At 35.3% G+C, this 22,906-nt stretch overlaps 1 protein-coding gene across 2 annotated transcripts; it reads right to left on the minus strand.

The window, feature by feature from the left end:
• Positions 1 to 6,056: 6,056 nt before the first annotated feature.
• Positions 6,057 to 20,928, minus strand: LOC143030836 (uncharacterized). 2 transcript variants are annotated; one of them, XM_076194056.1, is made up of 3 exons: positions 20,849 to 20,904; positions 12,437 to 12,534; positions 6,057 to 7,735 (listed from the first exon to the last, which is right to left on the minus strand). In XM_076194056.1, the coding sequence occupies exon 3, from the start codon at positions 7,150 to 7,152 to the stop codon at positions 6,148 to 6,150; it is 1,005 nt and encodes a 334-aa protein (XP_076050171.1). In that variant the 5' UTR covers positions 7,153 to 7,735; positions 12,437 to 12,534; positions 20,849 to 20,904; the 3' UTR covers positions 6,057 to 6,147. The 2 variants fall into 2 exon arrangements, with proteins under 2 accessions (XP_076050171.1, XP_076050170.1); XM_076194055.1 differs by lacking the exon at positions 12,437 to 12,534 and having other exon boundaries at positions 20,849 to 20,928.
• Between the last annotated feature and the right edge of the window lie 1,978 nt (positions 20,929 to 22,906).

The raw sequence follows: 22,906 nt of genomic DNA on the forward strand, positions 1-22,906 counted from the left end.
AGAAGGAACCTGAAGATAAATGTGGGCAAAAGTAAGGTGATGAGATGTACAAGAGGAGAGAGTGACAGTAAGCTGGAAGTGAGCATTAAGGGTGAGAAACTGGAGGAAGTGGACAGTTTCAGATACTTGGGTGCGAATGTGACAGGAAAGGGAGGAGTGGGGGTGGAGGTAATTGGTAGATTGAGAGAAGCAAGTAAATGCTTTGGTGGATTAAAAAGTGTAATGAGAAATAGACATCTGGGAATGGATGCTAAGGGGAGGTTATATGAAGGAGTGATTGTGCCAACAGCAGTGCATGGGGCAGAAACATGGAACATAGAAAGAGAAGGTGTTTGAATGTGTTTGAGATGAGGTGTCTGAGGAGTATGATGGGGGTTACTAGGCTAGAGTGAGAAATGAGGACGTGAGGAGGAGAACAGGGGTGGAAAGGGAGCTGGGAGATAGGGTGGATGAAAGAGTATTGGGATGGTTTGGACACATGGAGAGAATGAGTGAAGAAAGATTAGTAAAAGAAGTGTGGAAGGTGGAGATGGAAGAAGTGAATATGAGTGGGCGTCCTAGGATGAGATGGATGGATGGGATGAAAGGGGCTTTACAAAAGAGAGGAATGTCTGTAGAGGAAGGACGGGAGAGGACAGAAGATAGGGGTGAATGGAGAAGGGTTGTGTACAGATAAGGCTGTGATGCATGAGGGGGAGTGGGTGGGGGATGGGGGGTGAGGAAGTATGTATGAGAAAAAATTTGACACAGCCCGAAGGGATTTCTCCCCATCTTCTCCTTTTCTGCATGAGGGAACGGAGAGGGGGGGTCGCCGAATTTGTGAAGCAGCCTTGCTGTGGATGTGCTGTGTCTTGCGACACTGCTTCTGACCCAGGGCAGTGGACAGGATATAGGGATGACCCGTCATCCAGGAGGTGCCAAGATAGGAGGGAGGGAGGAGGGTGGAGGGGAGTGGAATATATGGGAAATGAAATGAGTGGGAGTGATTTCTATGCCTTTTTCTTTTTTGACTATCCTCCATGTAAGGGGGAAAAGCCTTTGGTATATGTATGCTATCATGTGTCACAAAATGATCTCATAAACTTCATGAAAACAACAAATTCAACAAAACAAACCATCACAACTTATCCTAGCAGGAAGTTTCTGTCTCAGGAATTATGAGAGAAGAACTATCAAATGCAAAACTAATACTTGACCCCTTAAAGAAGCTATTCTTGGTATATTTGATATCAAAATCAAACCATTCAGCAAACAAATTTTACTTATTCTTTGTCAACAATGTAAAATTCATCATATGACAGAGATATCACTCTTGGACACACTTCATTGAAATATGAGATTCATGTCTCAATGGATAAATTAAATATTACTGAATATATTACTGTAGACATACAGTAACAAAAATTCCAAATAACACTGGTGTATACTATAGACAACTTTACATAAAGGTAAACAAAACTGTATTTACATAGTTATATTATACAGGAAGAGGGCTATGGTTGTAGTGACCCATCTTTGTATCTTTCATCATCTATTTTGCTATAAAATTCTTGTATAGTTTTTGTACACACTGTTCCCTCATCTAATTTGTTTGGGATATCCACCACTCTATGTGGGAAATTATTCTTTTTTCAGATCTCTTCTATAACTATCCTTTTTGAGTTTCTTTTCATATCCTCTTGTTTTTCTTTTATCCCACTTTAATAAATCTTCTCTGTCATGGACTTCCATCACTGTCATAAATCTGTAAACGGTCAGTAAATCTTCTCTCTCTCTTCTTTGTTCCAGGGTTGGTAGCTCCAGTTTGCACAATTTGTTCATATGTCAATTTAGAGTGTTGGTGCCATGTTTGTCATTGCTCTTTGGATTTTTTCTAATTTCTTTATATATATATATATATATATATATATTATATATATATATATATATATATATATATATATATATATATATATATATATATATATTTTTTTTTGTACTAGGTGTCCATAGTGTCACAGCATACTCCAATCTTGGTCTTGTCAGCGTGACTATTATTTTCTTCACCGTTTCCTCATCCAAGTAGTCAAAGGCCACTATCACTGATCTTCGTAAATTGAAGGTTTCTCAGGCTATTTTGTTGATATGCTTGTCTGATGACATGTCTTTGCTGACAATTACTCCTCCAAGCTAACCTTTTTTACTTCCTTTGTATTTATTTCATATTGCCCTGATATTCTATTTTTACTTTTTTCAAACTCCACTATACATTTCTTGATGTTGAAGTTCCCTTCCCACTTTTGACTCCATTCCCAGACTTTATCCAGGTCTCTCTGTAGTTATTCACAGTCTTCCTCTGTACTTCTTTTGGTAGTTTTGCATCATCTGCAATGAGTTCATATAACATTCCACACCTTCATCCATGACATTCATATATATGGCAAACATTATTGGAGCTAATACAGAATCTTGTGGGACTCCAATTATCATTTCTTCCCAAGTCAAGTTTTTGTCTCTGAGTACCACCCTTATTTTTCTACCATTCAAGAAATCCTCCATCCATTTCAATAACTTTCCTTGTACTCGGGGGATTAGTTCAATTTTTCTTAGTACATACATATACCAAGGCTTTTTCCCCATTACAAGGGGGGTAGCCAAAAAGAAAAAGGCATGAAATCATTCCCACCCATTCCATCCCTAAATACACTCCACTCCCCTCCACCCTCCCTCTTATCTTAGCACCTCCTGGATGACGGGTCATCCCTGCACCTTACCCACTGCCCTGGGTCAAAGGCAGTGTCGCAAGGCGCAGCACATCCACAGCAAGGCCGCTTCATTAAATCGTCGACCCACCCTCTCCGTCCCCCCATGCATAAAAGAAGACGGGGAGAAATCCCTTCGGACTGCGTCAAATTTTGCTCACACATATTACCTCACCCCCCATCCCCCCACCCATTCCACCTCATGCATCACAACTTGAGATGCAACTAAAAAAAAATGGGTCCAAAAAAGACATGGATATTTTTGTTTTATATACATATATATTGTTTTAAAATAACTCACCAAGGAAAAGAACCATATTACAATGTTTCTATGTTAGAATATTAAATGAATCAGTATAACCCTCACTTAAGGTTTTCTATGGTGTTAGGGTACTTCCATTTTCTGTGGTTTCATGTTTTGATGTGTTTTATTCATTTTACAATGTACAGTTGCCCCACTTAGTTTTGGCACAGTTTTAAAAATGTTTCGGACAAGAATAGCAACTCACCCAGTATTCTTTTTTATTAAATTTTTGGGTCTGTTCATTTACATGCTTTGTTTTTTCTTTTTCTTTTTTTTCTTTGTAAATAGTAACTACCTTAGAAAATGTGACAATACTCAAAATGGTGTAGCAGACAACACATTTTTCGTGACTTATTAATGACATCTATCACCCTTATTTGACAAGTAATACGATTAATATATGTTGCAGAGGAGAGAAAGAGAGAGAGAGAGAAAGAGAGCGCAGGGATCTGTTCACGTACAAAAGACATCACCATCTACTTGTGGAACAGGATCTGTAGCTCAACTCAGCTGTCCCGTGTTGCCTCAAACATCCTGCAACTGCCCCCATCCAGTGCATCTGTCGAGCGATCCTTTAGCAGACATGCATTGGTACATTCTGCAAGAAGGAATCGTTTGACAACAAACAGAGCTGCCAAGTTAGTGTTTATTGGGCAAAACTTGGCACTGGGTAACATGGATGATGCCACTTACCCAGAACCAGAACCACTTACAGCCATCAACCAGCAGGGATACTGCTTCAAGATAAAAAAACATCCCTACTCTCCAGCTTGAGTCAGATTCAGAATCAGAAGATTCTGAGGGCTCAATTAACGATCCGCCCAGCCTTGGTCCCGGAGACATGATTTCCCTGTATGACAATGAAGAGGAGCCTGAAGAGGAACAGCTGCTGTAGAAGCCGCAGGAGTAACCAAGATTGTGCTGTTTGTGCATACTGTATTAATATATAAATAATAAAACCTTACTGTATCTCTCATTTTATGTGCATATTTAACCATTCATTACAAGGGAAATTGGAGTGTTTAATCTTTGAAGAGTATGCTAAGATAAAAGGTAAATTTTGTAAGGTAGCCAGCCAATAGCCATACTGGCCCATATACAGTATCTACACTTGTTGCAGGCTTGCAGCATCTGACAGTGACTAAAATGGTCAATTACTTGTTTATTTTTATACTCTGTTTAATGCCTCTTTGAATAAGATAGATGCACATATGTGGAGGGATAACATACTTGCACCTGTTTTTATTTACCAAATATTTAATATCTGAACAAATTTGGACAAGATTACAATATGCATATATATATAAAACTGCGATTAAAAAAAAAAATTTTTTTTTTTGCATCACAAAATTCACATCTATATACAACCATTCTCCATTCACCCCCTGTCTTCTGTCCTCTCCTGTCCTTCTTCAACAGACATTCCCCTCTTCCCCAAAGCCCCATCCATCCATCTCATCCTAGGATGTCCCCTCATGTTCACTCCCTCCACATCTGCCTTCCATACCACTTTTACTAGTCTTTCTTCATTCATTCTTTCCATGTGTCCAAACCATCCTAATACTCTTTCATCAACCCTATCTGCCAACTCCCCTTCCACTCCTGTTCTCCTCCTCATTTCTCACTCTATCCAGCCTAGTAACCCCTATTATACTTCTCAGACACCTCATCTCAAACTCCTTCTCTCTCCCTCTCTTATGTTCCATGTTTCTGCCCCATACAGTGCTGTTGGCACAATCACTCCTTCATATAACCTCCTCTTAGTATCCATTCCCAAATGTCTATTCCTCATTACACTTTTTAATCCACCAAGGCATTTACTTACTTCTCTCAATCTACATTCTACCTTCACCTCCACTCCACCTTTTTCCTGCCACATTTGCACCCAAGTATCTAAAACTATCCACTTCCTCCAGTCGCTCTCCCTTAATGCTCACTTCCAGTCTGCTTCCACTTTCACCCCTTGTACATCTCATCACCTTACTTTTACCCACATTTATCTTCAGCTTTCTTCTTTCACACAATCTCCCAAACTCTGTAATCAACTTCCTTAATCCCTCCTCAGACCCTGCCACAAGCGCAGTGTTGTCTGCAAACAACAGCTGGCTCACCTCCCACTTTTCTTCATTTTCTTTAACCATCTCCAATCCCTGACCCATCACCCTTGCATTTACCTCTCGCACCACCCCCATCCATGTATAAGCTGAACAGCCAGGGCGACATAATGCATCCCTGACAAAGTCCCACCTTTACCTCGAACCACTCACACTCTCCGATTTTTCTTAGTAGCTTTTTTGTAAACCCAGGAAAACACAATCAGCCATCATGACATGCAGATATCTATATCCAGTTACACCATTGTCTAATATTCCTGATAGTTTTTCATAATTACAAAAAACATTCATGCACTTAATGGAACACTTAAGAATCTTTAATCATAAACAAGAAAAAATGCAACAATACAATAGGGCCAATTAAAGGTCACTCAAATAAGTGCACAACTGTGTATAAACCAACTTATATTTACAACTGACAGTATGCATGATGACTCATCAGCCAAAAGGTCTACAACAGTGGATCAATACATATTAACTGCAAGTAACATCACACAGAAAAGTTAAATCATCCAGGTCACACTGGAGAGGCTCTTGCCAGTGTGGGTAATCACGCAATACATAAAATCAATTTTTTGTGAGGAAGTGGGAGTCATTACATGACATTTGAAATAAGTCCTTCATGAAAAATCTGAAAAGGCTTCACTCCTGTATGAGTCACCATGTGATGTCTTTTTTTTTCTGAGAAAGCTGCATTGCACAGGTCACATGAAAGGCTTCTTTCCGGTGTGGGTCATCACATGCCATTTGAGACCACCCTTTGCTAAGAGAGCTGCATCACAGAGGGGGTTCTCTCCAGTGTTGGTCATCTTGTGTCATTTGAGGTATTTTGTGAGAAAGTCAGATCACACGGGTCACACTGGAAATACTCCTCTCCAGCGTGGGTAACTATGTGGCTCATCACTTGTCATTTGAGAGAACCCTTCAGTGAGAAACCTGCATCACACAGGTCACACTCAAAAGGCTCCTCTCCATTGTGGGTCACATGTCATTTGAGATTACTCGTATCTGAGAAAGCTGTATCACGTGGGTCACACTTGAAAGGCTTCTCTTTAGTGTGAGTTTTCACGTGATGTCTGAGAGCACTTTTCCTTGAGAAAGATGCATCGCAGAGGTCACACTTAAAAGGCTTCTCCCCAGTGTGGGCCATCACATGTCGTTTGAGAGAACTCTTCAGTGAGAAAGCTGCACCGCACAGGTCACACTTGAAAGGCTTCTCTCCAGTGTGGGTCATTGCATGTTGGTTGAGATGACCCTTTTGTGAGAAAGCTGCATCACACAAGTCACATTGGAAAGGCTTATCTCCAGTGTGGGTCATTGCATGTTGTTTGAGATGACCCTTTTGTGAGAAAGCTGCATCACACAAGTCACATTGGAAGGGTTGCTTTCCAATGTGGGTCATTATGTGATTTTTGAGATCAACCTTTCTTATAAAAGCTGTGTCACACAGGTCACACTTGAAAGGCTTCTCTCCAGTGTGGGTCATTACGTGATATTTGAGAGAACTCTTTCCTGAGAAAGTTGCATCACACAAGTCACACTGGAAAGGCTTCTCTCCAGTGTGGGTCATCATGTGATATTTGAGACGAGCCTTTCTTATAAAAGCTGCATCACACAGGCCACACTGAAAAGGCTTCTCTCCTGTGTGAGTCATTATGTGACATTTGAGAGCAGTTGTTCCTGTGTAAGCTGCATCACACAGGTCACACTTAAAAGCCTTCTCTCCAGTGTGGGTTATAACATGACGTTTGAGATCACTCTTTCGTGAGAAAGTTGCATCACACAGGTCACATTGGAAAGGTTTCTCGCCAGTGTGGGTCATCATGTGATTTTTGAGATGAGTCTTTCTTTGGAAAGCTGCATCACACAGGTCACATTGGAAAGGCTTCTCTAGAGTGTGGTTCATCATGTGATATTTGAGATTATTCTTTCGTAGGAAAGTTGCATCACAAAGGTCACACTTGAAAGGCCTCTCCCCAGTGTGTGTCATCATGTGATATTTGAGAGCATTCCTGAGAAAGCTGCATCACACAGGTCACACTTGAAAGGCTTCTCTCCAGTGTGGCTCATCAGGTGATTATTGAGACAATTATTTCATGAGAAAGCTGCATCACACAGGTCACATTAGAAAGGATTCTTTCCAGTGGGGGTCATCATGTGATATTTTAGGACACTTTTATATAGAAATCTGCATCATACAGGTTACATTGCAAAGGCTTCTCTCCAATGTGGGTCATCATGTGATATTTGAAATGACTCTACAATGTTGCATCACACAGGTCACATTAGAAAGGCTTCTCTCCAGTCTGGGTCACCGCGTGTCATTTGAGATAACCATTTCACATGAAATTGTACCATGCAGGTCACACTGGAAAAGCTTATCTACAGTGTGGGTCACTGCATGTCATTTGAGATAAGTTTTTCCTGAGAAAACTGCATCACACAGGTCACATTGGAAAAGTTTCTCTCCAGTGGGTTACTGTGTGATATTTGAGATGACTTGTACAATATGTGTGCAGCAGATGCTACAATCTTTGGATACCTTTTCCAAGGAAATGCTGATATTTACTCTTGACCTGTAAGAAAATATATAATGAGTTTGACATCTAACTTTTTGAGGGCTTGTAATAGGTGTAACACAAGCATATACAAATACAGTGGGGCATTAACCAAATTGCAGTAGGAGACAGGAACAAATGATTCATATCAATGAAAAAGCTCCTCTTTGATATGATGATGCTTATGCAAGTGTCATGATGTGTGAGTGGGTATATAAGGATGCCAGCATTGGTGTCTTATATTTTTGTAGTTGTAGCTGACTCCCGAATTCTGTGAACTCATTTGATAATGTTTTCTGTTTATTACCCAGAGTGAAAGAAAACGAGTAATACAGCAGTGACTTCATATCTTATAATGTGAGTAGTGTGATGTATCGTACATTAGGCATTCAATGCTGCATGCAAGAATTTGACTTGTATTGAAAAGGTTAAAGGAAGAAGATATAGAAGGTGGAACAAATACTAAAATGGATGGAGTTGTGCAGAACACAGATTGGGACATTTTATACAGACGCTCCTCAACTTACGTTTTAGTTACGTTCTGAACGGCCGAACGTAAGTTGAAAATGAACGTAAGTTGTTACTGTACTATACATCTGTAAATTCTATTACCGTATCTTATAAAACACCCGTAAATCATTAATTATATTATACACATAACATTGTAAAATAATAACATTAATTTCAAATAAATTGAATTCAAGCAATATAAATTGAGATGGTGGAGGAGGGGGGGAGGAGGAGGAGGAGGAGGCAAGGCACGTTCAGTCTGTCGTTTGTGCCATGTAAACAATGGACGCAGCGTCATGCGTAAGTATCGTTTGAACTACGGAGAGCGCGCTTAACTAAAAAATTCACTCAATTTTTTTTTTTTTACAGTCAGTTCAAACGTAAAATCGAAAAAACGTAAAACGAATGAACGTAAGTAGAGGAGCGTCTGTAATCAGGAAATAATAAGGCAAAAGAGTGGCTCAATGAATATTGTGAAGTGATACAAGACACATGAAAAAGAGTAGTATAGAATAGCATTGTTGGATATAAGATACATTTGTAAAATTTTCAGAGAGGACCACCACACACAAACAGCAAAGATGTTATAAATCAACATTGGAGAGATTCACAAGAATCTGACATTGATTTCTACAGCAAATCATTTACTTTCCATTTTTTGGGAAAACAAGTAAAGTTCCACAAAAATACCACTACAAGCCTATAAATAACAAAATAAAATGTTTATTTCTGACATCCTTGTGTGAGAAGGAAATTACTTCTAGTCAATCTATCCTAACTTGTCCCTACCTACAGTTAAGTTAGATTCACCCCTCACTTCCATCAATCACTAAAAAAAGGCGCAGTGGGAAAAGTTTGTTCAGCCATAGTTATTCAGTGGAAACAGCCACTTCAAATGAGTTACAAGTAATTGGTGTGGATATTTGTGCCTTGTAGCAATCTCACTTGTACATCAACATAAGATTTAATTATCTAGATGATTGGTAATATGAAAATTAATAGGGGAATAATAAGATGCAGGGATGGATAAATAAGCATTACAAAGAGAAAAAGCCATAAAAAATGATACAGAAACACCGTCATCTGGAAATAAGAAATATTAGTAAAAATTTCAAAACTTAATAGGGCAAGAAACTAAGTAATTATATGGAGTTAAAGTCAAAGGAAAGAGCACCTCTTTAATTACAACTGATGTTTACAGCAATTATGATAAAAAGTGTACAATAAAACATGTGTTCTCCTAAATAAACAACTGAACATAATGGTGCATTCAGACTTCACATATTAAGCCATAGAAATCAAAATTAAGGATTTTCATAAATATTTTTGCGTCATGACACTCGTGGTGCAAGGGAGGTTGGGAGGGATGGTAAGTGCTGACTCCTTTCACCATCATCATCCTTTCAACTTATTCATCATTTAATCTATTGTGAGAAAGTATTCGTTTTCCACCAATCTTACCCAAGACTATTCTTATGTCATGCGAATTTATCAATAATCTGTGGAGTGTAGGTAGATTATTTGAATGTACCCAGAAAGATAAGAAAAATAGAAATACAATATAAGTAGGCCATACATAATGGTATGATTGTACATTATATGATTCACACTATCATAGAGCAAATATGGTTATTAAATCACTGAGTTGAGTAACTACATATCAGCTGATATGTAATTACTTTACTCTGATTTAATAAGCATTTTTGTTCTATGTTTGATACTGTAAATGATAAGTTGAAAGGAGGAGGGGAAGGGGAGGAGAAGGAGGAGGAGGAGGAATCAGCAACTACCATCCCTTCCTTCCTCATGCCATGAGAGTCATGATGCAAAATATTTATCAAAACCCTTAACCCCTTCCATATGGTGCTGCATACATAGGCGTCATGAGGAGCAAGTGGATTCGCGAGGCTGCCATATCAGCGTCTTGATTATATTTATTGTAGTTGTGGCTGCATAACTGACATACTCTGTAAACTGGCTTCATCACATTTTCTATGGTTATCAAAATTCAAGGGTGAAAGAGAGAACGATCAATATAAGCAGTGACTATTTTTTATGATGCGAGTATTATGACGCAACATCGTACGTCTGGCAGCTAATGCTGCCCGCGAGATTTTAAACCGTAGTGAAGAGGTTAATTTTAATTTGTTTTGGCTTTCTATGTGAAATCTGAATGCACCATTGTGTTCAGTTGTTTATGCTATAAACATTGCTGTAATGTATTGATTATAAGTAAAGATGTGAATAAACCAATAATTTCTTTTCCTTGACTTCAACTCCACATAATTACTTGGTTTCTTACCCTATCGTGTTTTGGAAAAATTATTATAATTGTAGAATGTTGCTCTTTCTAATGACTGAAAACAAAATTCCTATCTTTTGTCATTGTAATACCTGAATAGAATTACCAGTGTATGTCAATCAAATAATTCCGACAGTCGCCCTGGGACTCGAACCAGGGGCCGTGTCATTATAATACCTGAATAGAATCACCATCGACGGTGTACGTCTATCAAATAAATATTACTATGATGAAAGTCCATCAAGGATTTGTACCAGCTTCACCATTAGCTATGAGTTGGGCTTAGTTCTCTGTCAAATTAACCCATTCAACTCCGATGACAAGATGTCTTGTCATTTGGTCAAATAAAATTCGAGGACTGACGTCATATTTTTCTGGTGCTGTTTGATCAAACATTTTGGTGTTTTATGATTTTTTGTTTTATTTGACCAAATGACAAGACATCTTGTCATCGGAGTTGAATGGGTTAAGTTAGGATGGCAGTTAGGAGTTGACTTAATTCTTCAGGAGTTAGATCAGTTTCCAAGTTGGAGACTTTTAGAGCTACTTTAGCTCAGTTGGTAGAGCTTTGGCGTAACATCATGCAAGGCCCAAGTTCGTGTCCCGGGGTTACTGTCGGAATATATATATATATATATATATATATATATATATTTACACAGATGTATTTGTAGAAAACAACTTGGGAAATAAGACACTATGATCAAACCATTTTTGTCTATACAGAGATCATCAGGGCATAGAGAATGACAATGGGTAGGATTGTATATACAGAAAAGTTATAAGGCAAGACAGGAACAGGGGAAGTCACACAAGACAAGTTCCCACCAAAGAGAATCAGGTCAGGGACATGCCACAGTCTGTTACATAATCAGCAATTTTCTTTGCAATGAAATGATCAAGTTTATATAAGCCTAAACTTACATTCATAATGTTATCAGGTCAGGGACACACCACAATCTGTTACATAATCAACAATTTTCTTTGCAATGAAATTATCAAGTTTATACAAGCATAAATTTGATCATTTCATTGCAAAGAAAATTGTTTATGTAACAGACTACAGCGTGTCCCTGACTTCATATGCTTTGGTGGGAAATTGTCTTGTGGGACTTCCCATGTTCCTGTCTTGCCTATTACTTTTCTGTATATACAATCATACCTATTGCCATTCTGTATTCCCTGATGATGTCTGAATAGACAAAAATGGTTGGATCATAGTGTCTTATTTCCCAAGTGGTTTTCTGTAAATTCTTACATTCACGCATTTTAGTGAATTGTGTTGCATATATATGTGTTTGTATATATATATATATATATATATATATATACATGCAAAGTAGACCACTTGGAAAAAGGAAACTAACGAAGCAGAGCTCTTTCGTATATTACATCCAGTGCAACAAGTACGATGTAATATACGAAAGCGCTCTGATTCGTTAGTTTCATTTTTCCAAGTGGTCTACTTTGCATAAGTGAACACACATACCCGTGTTCTTATTAGCATACACACACACACACACACACATATATATATATATATATATATATATATATATATATATATATGTATATATATATATATATATAGAGAGAGAGAGAGAGAGAGTGAGAGAGAGCGAAAAAGAGAGAGGTAAATTTTTAGAAGTGCACAGCTTCACCATATAGCATTAGAAAATAAAATATTAATTTTGTAAATTGTAATACATCAATTTAATATATGTTTTCCTGGGTGGAAATCAACAACCAAATAAGTTGCCAAGAGCAATACACTAATAAACTGAGCAGTGGCGACTGCTTTAAATATCATCTTTCTTGTGACTGATGTGAAGTTCAGAGAAGTTAAAGTATGATAAATTTGTCTATTCTAACTCAACATACCTAACCTGCATTTAGTAATCCAGTACCTGTAATTCTAGAGGTCATCAGGGTCATCATCTTCAAACTCCACATCTATCAGAGATGGTGTTTTAGGCATTCGCCACTGTTCCTCTGTTACTGATTTCTATTAAGAAAAATGCATGTTACATTGATGTATTATAATTTACAAAATTAATATTAAATTTTCTAATGCAATACCACATAGGTGCGCACTCTAAAAAATATCTATATATGTACACATGTGTATATGAATATGAATATATATATATATATATATATTGTGTGTGTATTTACCTAGTTTACCTAGTTGTATTATACGGAAAGGGGAGCTATGCTCGTGGTGACCTGTTTTTGTATCTCGCAAGATCAAGTTTGTTCTTAAATTCTTGTATTTTGGTTGCACACCCTATTTTTCATCCAACTTATTCCATATATCTATCACTCTGTGTGGGAAGCTGTTCTTTTTCAGGTCTCTTCTGTAGTTGTCCTTTTTGAGTTTCATTGCATGTCCTATTGTTTTTCCTCTGTCCCACTTTAATAGATCCTCTCTATCAAGGCATTCTTTTCCTTTCATAATTCTGTAGGTGGTTAGTAGGTCCTCTCGTTCTCTTCTTTGTTCCAGGGTTGGCAATTCCTTTTTGGCCAGTCTTTGTTCATATGTCAGGTTTGAAAGTTTTGGGGGCCATCTTTGTTGTTGCTCTTTGTATTCTTTCTAATTTTCTTATATTCTTTTTTGTATTGGGTGACCATATCAGCGCTGCATATTTCAGTTTTGGCCTTATCAGTGTTTGTAATAATTTCTTGATCATTTCCCTATCCAGGTATTTGAGGGCCACTTTTATTGATCTCAAACAAATTGTATGTGCGTGTGTGTGTGTGTGTGTGTGTGAATTTACCTAGTTGTATTATATGGGGAGCTATGCTCATGGTGACCCATCTTTGTATCAGCATCTAGTTTGTTCTTAAATTCTTGTATGGCTTTTGTATATACTATTGTTTCATCAAGTCTGTTCCAGACATCCACCACTCTGTGTGGAAAACAATTTTTCACAGATCTCCTCTATTACCATCCTTTTTGAGTTTTTTTTCATGTCCTCTTGTTTTTCTTTTATCTTACTTTAATTAGTCTTCTCTGTCAAGGACTTCCATGCCTTTCATGATTCTGTAAATGGAAAATACATCTCTTTCTTTTCTTTGTTCCAGGGTTTGTGGTTCCAGTTTAGACAATCTTTGTTCATATGTCAATTTTGAAAGTGCTTGGGCCATCTTTGTTGCCACTCTTTGGATTCTTTCTAATTTCTTTATATTCTATTTTGTTCTGGGTATCCATAGTGTTGCAGCATACTCCAATCTCGATCTTATCAGTGTGACTAATATTTCTTTTTACCATTACTTCATCCAAGTAATTAAAAGCCACCTTTATGGAATATTTTCTTTATATGCATGTCTGTGGGGACATGTCTTTGGTGATAATTATTCTTAGGTCCTTTTCAGAGCTAACTTTCTTTACTTCCTTTGCACCGATTTTATATTGTCCGGCTAATCTTTTTTTTTTTCTTTTCCAAACTACGGTGTATTATACTACATTTCTTAATGTTGAAGTTCACTTCCCACTTTTGGTTCCATTCCCAGACTTTATTCAGGTCTCTCTGTAGTGATTCAGTCTTTTTCTGTATTTACGGTACTTTAATAGTTTTGCATTGTCTGCAGAGAAATTCATAACATTCTACACCTTCATCCATGTCATTTATATACATTGCAAACATTATCAAAGCTAATATTGAACCTTGTGGGACTCCATTTATCATTTCTTCCCAGGTCAAGTTTTTATCTCTAAGTACCACCCTTATTTTCCTCCCATGCAAGAAATCTTCCATTTCAATAATTTTCATTGTACACCTGTTGTTTCAATTTTCCTTAATAGCTTTTTGTGTGGTACTTTATCAAATGCCTTTTGTAAATCCAGGAAAGCACAATCTGCCCATCCATCCCTTTCTTGCATTATGTCTATTAACCTTGAATAGAAACAAATCAAGTTTGTGGCACATGATCTTCCTTGTCTAAAACCGAACTGTTTCAGATTCAGTATATTGTTTTCTTCCAGATGTTAATCCATCTACTTTTGATAACTTTTTAACATGTTTTAGCTTTTGTGCTTGTAAAGGAGACCGGTCTATACTGGGTCTTCCTGACCTCCCCTTTTATATATTGGCATAATATTAGCATTTTTCCAGTCTTTTTGTACCTTTCCTTCTTTCAGTGAGCAATCTGTTATCTTATATATTTTATCCACTAGTTCATCTATACATTCTCTTTAAGTATCCAGTTTGCAATTCCATACAGGTCATGTAATTTTCTGTTATCAAGGTTCAGTACTTAGTCCCTTATTTCTTTCTGCCTCACAATCATTTCTTTCATTTGGGGGGGGGGGGGGATGTTTCTCCCTTTCCTTCATCCCAATTGTGTGTATTTTCATTTATGAATACAGATTTGAAATGTTTGTTCATAATTTCAGCCCTTTCTATATCTTCTACATATTCTGTATTACCTTGACGTAGTTTCACTATTTCCTGTTAATCTTTTAATTTACCAGTATATCTATAATTTAGGTTGATCCTTACATTTGTCTATTATGTCTTTTTCAGTTTTTCTTCCCTGCATATTTTTACATGTTCATTTCTTAGTTTGATATATATTTGCCACTTTCCTGATTTTTTTTTCTTTTTTCCATGCTTTGTCTCTATCTTTTGCCTCACTACCTTTTTTGTTGTACCTGAACTTAATGTACATCTTTTCCTGTTTTTGTTTTGGTACATATTTATCCATTACTTCATTACAGATTTCTTTTACTATTGTCCATTTCTCTTTACCTGTGTTTCTTCATTTAAGTTTTCCCAACTCACTTTTTAAAAGAATTTTCTGAGTTTCCCAATTTTTTTTTTTTTTTTTTACATTAGTCTTCCTTTTCTGTTTCTCATTTCTTCCCAAATAAACTTCCTCTTTTAGTTCAAGTTCAATTAGTATGTGGTCACTCTTCCCAACTGGTGTCTTGGATTCAATTTTATCCACAATTTCAGGCTCTGATGTAAATATTAAATCTAGTCTTGACAGTTCTTCATTATTTCTATATCTGGTATTCTCTTTAACCCATTATACTGCATTTCTTAATGTTGAAGTTCAATTCCCACTTTGGCTCCATTTCCAGACTTTGTCCATATATCTCTGAAGTGATTCACAGCCTTTCCCTGTACTTATTTTTTTTAGTAGTTTTGTGTCATCTGCAAAGAAGTTCATATAACATTCAACACCTTCATCCATGTCATTTATATATATGGCAAACATTATCAGAGCTGGTAAAGAACCTTGTAGGACTCCATTTATCATTTTTTCCCAGGTTGAGTTTTTGTCTCTAAGTACCATCCTATTTTTCTCCCGGTTGAAGAAATCTTCCATCCTTTTCATTAATCTTCCTTGTACACATCCTGTTGTTTCTAGTTTTCTCATTAGTTTTTTTTGTGTGGTACTTTACCAAATGCCTTTTGTAAATCTAGAAAGGCACAATCTGCCCATCCATCCCTTTCTTGTATTATCTCTATTCTTCTTCTTTTCCTGTTGACATTTCCCATTTTCATATGGGGTCGCCGTTCCTTGCTAGTCGTTTCCACTTGTTTCGGTCCATCACCTTCTGCTCCTCCTCCAGATGTTTCTCCTTAAGGTCCTCTCTCAATCTGTCTGTCCTTCCAGCGCAGCTTGGGTCTCCCTCGCCTGCATCTGCCCTGTACCTCCATCTCCATCACTCTCCTCCCCACGCAGTCTTCATCTCTTCTCTTCACATGGCCGAACCAATCTAATCTCCTTTCCTGCGCTTTTGCTGACGCCTCCACTACTTTCACAGTACTGCGAATTCTATCATTCTTTATCCTATCCAACCTCGCCACCCCACACATCCACCTCAACATCCTCATTTCTGTGACGTCCAGCTTCCTTGTATTATCTCTATTAGCCTTGAATAAAAACAAATCAAGTTGGTGGCACAAGATCTTCCTTGTCTAAAGCCAAATTATTTTGGATTTGGTATTTTATTTTCTTCCAGATGTTTAATCCATCTACTTTTGATAACTTTTTCACATATTTTAGCTATTATGCTTGTAAGGGAAACTGGCCGATAGCCTGTTGGGTTTTCCTTATCTCCCCCTTTATATATTAGTACAATATTTGCATTTTTCCAATCTTGTGGTACCTTTCCTTCCTTGAATGAGCAATCTATTATTTTATAGATCTTGTCCTCTAGCTGATCTATACATTTTTTTGGTATTCAATTTGCAATTCTGTCCAGACCATGTGATTTTCTGACATCAAGGTTTATTATTTGGGCCCTTCTTTCTTTCCTTTTTTGTTTCATTTCTTTCTTTCATTGGGGAGGGATCTCTCTACCTTTTCTTTTTCACAATCATGTGCGTTTTCTATTGTGAATACTGACTTAAAATGTTTGTTTATAACCTCTGCAATTTCTATATCTTCTATATATTCCTCATTTCCTTGATGCATTTTTACTATTTCTTGTTTATTTTCGAATTTACCATTCACATACCTGTAAAATAATCTAGTTTGTTTCTTCCATTTATCTATTATGTCATTTTTCTTCTCTTTTTCCATCTTTTCCAAGCTTTGTCCCTATCTTTGGCCTCACTACATTTTTTGTCTTAGCAGCCCTTATTTACACCCTTTCCTGCTTCTGCTTTGGCATGTATTTAATTCATTCAATCTTGGAATCATGCTACGTTAGTGTATTTATCTATTATTTTATAAATTTCTTGAAGTATATTTCATTTTTCTTCCACCTTTGTTTCTTCATTAAAAATGTTTTCCCAATTAACTTTTTGAAATAATTTTCCGAGTTTATCAAAATCTGTTTTGTTGTACATTAGTCTCCTCTTTTGGTTCAAACTCAATTAATGTGTGGTCACGCTTCCCAATTGGTGTTTTGTATTCCATTTTATCCAGAATTTCGGGCTCTGTTGTAAATATTAAGTCCAGTCTTGATGGTTCTTCTCTGTTTCTATATCTGGTATCCTTTACCGAGTCATTGTATATTCAATGGATATATCCAGTAGTATATTTCCCCGAAGGTCCTCTCCACCTTTCTGTGTTCATGAATATGTTTGGGGGGGGGGCACATATATTACTGGATATTTTCTACTTTTCATGTTGCTGTTTTTAACTTTTATCATAATCAATTCCACATTATAATCTCCTGTTATCTTTGTCACCTTTAACCCCTTCCATACGGTGCCGCACACGTAGGCGTCATGGACTTAGATCTCGGTGGCAGCAGCAACCAATGCCAGCCGTACGACGTGTCGTAATAATACTCGCATCATAAAATATAGTCACCGCTTATATCGATCGTTCTCTCTTCACCCGTGAATTTTGATAACCATAGAAAATGCGATTACAAAAGAATTAGAAAGAATGTCATTATGGAGGGGCGACTACAATAAATATAATCAAGACGCCGATATGGCAGCCTCGCGAATACACTCGCTCCCCATGACGCCTATGTGTGCGGCACCGTATGGAAGGGGTTAAACCCTTTTTAGTCAGGAACATGACTCATCCTGTTTCTTTCTATTTTTTATCCAATAATCCTATAGACCTTGTCCCACAGTACTAAGTGGTAGTGGGCCTTTTAATTTCGTCTCCACAACTCCCATTATATCCATTTTCTTTTCTTCCAGATAGCCATTTAATTCATTCAATCCTGGAATCATGTTATGTTAGTGTACCTTACTTTTAATTTTTTCCTTTCACCTTTTTCTTTACGTTTCATTTTCATTTATTTTCTTTTTTTATATACCATGTTCTCAGCCTCAGGTCCAGTACTCTCCAATAAAACTTTATTCTTTTCAGTCAGTTTTCTTTTTTCTTTTTATTTATTTGCTTTAATTCTTTGTCTTTTCCTTCTTTTCCTCATCACTCATTTCTTTATCCAGTTTCGCAATTTTCACTTTTTGCCGACTTTACTATTTTAGATAGTACTTCTTCCACTATCATTTGAGATCTTAGTTTAATTTTTAGTGGCCACTTTTTTTTCTTCTTTCAAGTACAGTCCCATTCTATTTCTTTGTCTATTTCTTGCCCCTCCTCTTGTATCCCTTTCAGAATTTGTTTTGCAATTCCTTTCTCCTCTTTTTCTCTTAGGTACCTAGATATATTATGTTTTTCTTGAATACCATAAACTACTATGCATTTATTTCTATCCACTGTGTCTACAACCCAATTCTTTCTTCTTAATTACTTTAATATCTATTTCTTTAGCATTCTCTCCCACTTCTTGATGTAATATTTCTTTATTTTTTTTCCGCTTTCCGTGGATTTCTTATTTCTCGGAGATCTGTCTCTTTTATTGCTTCTTCCACTTTCTTGGCCACCTCTTGTATTTGTTTTTTTACTTCTTTTTTTTCAAAGCCTCATTCTTATTTGTATCTTCATTTTTAATTCTTTCATTCTCAATTTTTGACTATGATTAATTCCTTTTATAGATAAGCTCTGTTGGTTTCAGCATTTTGAAGTTTTAAGTGATTCGTTTCTTTATACATTGCCCTGTATTCAAGTTTCAGATCTATAATTTCATTTATCAATTCTGTAATCTCATTTCTTGGGGTAATTCTATATCTTGATTCTCTCTCCCATTCTAAACCTTTACCTAGTATTCCACTTTCTTTTGCAAACTGAGAAAAAGCAGAGTTACCTTGGGTTAATTCTTGGTGTTTCAATGATGCAAGTCCTTTTAGGTATGGCTCCTAATGGTGATTCCACTCCCCTTACATCCTGTCTTCTCTTCATATTCCACTTTCTTTTGCAAACCAAAAAAAAAAGCAGTGTTATCTAACTTTTGGTTAATTCTTGGTGTTTCAATGTTGCAAGCCTTTTTCAGTATGACTCCTAATGGTGATTCCACCCAACTTACATCCAGTCTTCTCTTCATTGGTTCACTATATTTATGTCTTCTTCATCATTTTCCATTTTGTGTGATTCACTAAGTCAATTTACTCTATTGTATTGTTTCGGTCACCCGATAAACATAGCCCCCTATTGTACAACTAAAGCTAGGTGTTTCCTCAATATTTATCGAGAAATCACTGCGTTTCAGAATTCAGTTTAGATGTCTGTTCCATTCCATGTCTCATTTGTGTGTGTGTGTGTGTATGTGTATTTATCCAATTGTAGTATACAGGAAAGGAGCAATACTTATTGGGTCCCATCTCCTTTTCTCTACTTTTTCATCATACCTATCTTCAAATTCATGTGCAGTTCCAATTTAATCTATATCTGGAAATTGCATTTCCATAAAATACAACTTATGACCTCCAGAAATATGTTTTCCTGTTTGTTTTAACATGTTTTTAATTATTCTAGTATCAATATAATAAGCATTTTTCTATGTGGAAATTAATAACAAAAAGTTGCTAACACCAATTTACTAATGAAGTTGGGGTGGGTGAATAATATGCTAGGTTTGTTTTCATAGATGTAGAAACCAAAGAAATGAAAGGATGATAAATTTGTCTATTCTAACCTACCTAACTTAACCTAACCTAAACTCCCAACCCAACCTAACCTATGTAACCTAAGCTGTATTTAGTAATGTGGTACCTATAATTCTAAAGATCCCCAGGTCATCGTCCTCACGGATGCTGATGGTCTGATTAAGTACTTGTTCGGACTATGGGGAATAGAGCTGTTGCATAGCTTGAAGGCCCTATTGTCTTTGTAACAGTGCTTATTACCATCACCTGGAATTGGAGAACACTCGGTGCACAATGTGAAAGCTATTGTCTAACTAACATTGACTGGACTGGGAAGCTTTGTTCAGTAGTATATTTGCTTTTAGCAATTTTTTTTTTCTTATCAATTTCCACCAAGAAAAACATATATTACATTGATGTATTACAGTTTTAGTTTACAAAATTAATAATTAATTTTCTAATGCTATATTGCATACATGCACAATTCTAAAAATATGCCCTAGGTTTTGAGTACCCTATGCATTAACAATTCTTTGCCTATTTTTTTTGTTTAATACCCCTGCATCTTCCCAGGAGTTGCTGCCTCATTATCTCATCCCTTGGAATATTTCTCTCGTATTTGCTCTAGGTCGAAAGACACTTTGAAGTTGAAGATGTTGGCAGCACTAAATAAAATCTAGTGAATTCATTAAGGAACTTTTCACCCCTTTCCCATACACGGAGAAAATAAAAAGTAAGAAAATATGTGTACTGCAATCCCTGTATTCCTCTTCACTGGAGTCGTCGCCATAATCTAACATACAAAGGGGGAAAGTACGATAAATTGGTGAGTAGGGGACGGGACCCAATGACCATTACTCCTTCCCTGTATACTACAACCAATCAAATACATACGAATGCAAACATTACCTTCTTTCTTTGGGAGAGAGAGGCTATGTCTCTGGGTTGGAGAAAGTAAACAAAGATGGCGGAGAGACGAGGATAACGAGACGACGACGACGACGACGACGACGACGATAATGATGATGATGATATTACTATTATCATTATTATTATTATTATTATTATTATTATTATTATTATTATTATTATTATTATTATTATTATTATTATTATTATTATTATCATTATCATTATTATTATTATTATTATTATTATTATTATTATTATTACTATTATTACTATTATTATCATTATCATTATTATTATTATTATTATTACTATTACTATTATTATTATCATTATCATTATTATTATCATTATTATCATTATTATTATTATCATTATCATTAACAATACTATTATTATTATCATCATCATTATTATTATTATTATTATTATTATTATTATTATTATTATTATTATTATTATTATTATTATTATTATTATTATTATTATTATTATTATTATTATTATTATTATTATCATTATTATTATCATTATCATCATCATCATTATCATCATCATCATTATTATCATTATCATTATTATTGTTATTATTATTATTATCACAATTATTATTATTATTATTATTATTATTATTATCATTATTAAAGAGCATATTTATTATCTATCTGCAGCGATATTGTATTGAGGAGGAATTACATAGTTAAAATAATTACTTAAAACACACAAAAAAGATCGCGTGTTATTGGGACAGAAGCAAGAAAATGATAATAATAATAATGATAATAATAATAATAATAATAATAATAATAATAATAATAATAATAATAATAATAATAATAATAATAATAATAATAATAATAATAATAATAATAATAACAATAATAATAATAATAATAATAATAGTAATAATAATAATAATAATAATAATAATAATAATAATAATAATAATAATAATAATAATAATAATAATAATAATAATAATAATAATAATAATAATAATAATAATAATAATAATAATGATAATAATAATAATAATAATAATAATATAATAATAATAATAATAATAATAATGATAATAATGATAATAATATAATAATAATAATTATAATAATAATAATAATAATAATAATAATAATAATAATAATAATAATAATAATAATAATAATAATAATAATAATAACAATCTCAACTAAACAATGAATACATATAATGGTTAGCTTTATTTGCAATCGTTTACATAGAATAAAAAATACAATGTGTAACTTTACGAGGTTGGCACAAGTATTTGACCACAATGGGAAACAAGTGTCAAATGCTTTGAACCATCTTCGCAATTTTACGCTTTGTGTGTGTATTTACCTAGTTGTATTATACGGGAAGGGAACTATGCCCGTCTTTGTATCTTTCAGCATCAAGTTTTTTTTTTTTTTTAATCTTGAATAGTGTTTGCACACACTGTTTCTTTGTCTAATTTGTTCCAAGTATATATCACTCTGTGGGAAGCTATTTTTTCAGATCTCTTTTGTAATTATCTTTGTTGAGCTTCTTTTTCGTGTCCTCCTGTTTTTCCATTGTCACATTTCAGTAAATCATTCTTATCTAAGATTTCCATTCCTTTCACGATTCTATAGATAGTTAGTAGGTCTCCTCTTTCCCTTCTTTGTTCCAGAGTTGGTAATTCTAATTTGGCCAGTCTTTGTTCATATGTCATATTGGAAAGAGTTGGTGCCATTTTTGTTGTTGCTCTTTGTATTCTTTCTAATTTTCTTATATTCTTTTTTGTGCTGGGTGTCCACAGCGTTGCTGCATACTCGAGTTTTAGTCTTATTAGTGTAGTTTTTTTTCTTATAATTTCTTCGTTCAAATAGGCAAATGACACTTTTATTGACCTCAATAAATTGTAGGTTTCTCCGACTATTTTATTAATATGTTTGTCCGGTGTCATGTCTTTGCTGATCATCACTCCAAGGTCTTTTTCCGAGTTTACTTTTTGACCTCTTCTTCACCAATTTTATAATCTCTCGATATTCTGTTTTTCAATTTTTCCTAATTCCATTA

This window comes from Oratosquilla oratoria, chromosome 12, assembly GCF_046742065.1.
Source record: "Oratosquilla oratoria isolate Oo_2021 chromosome 12, ASM4674206v1, whole genome shotgun sequence".
NCBI lineage: Eukaryota > Metazoa > Arthropoda > Malacostraca > Stomatopoda > Squillidae > Oratosquilla > Oratosquilla oratoria.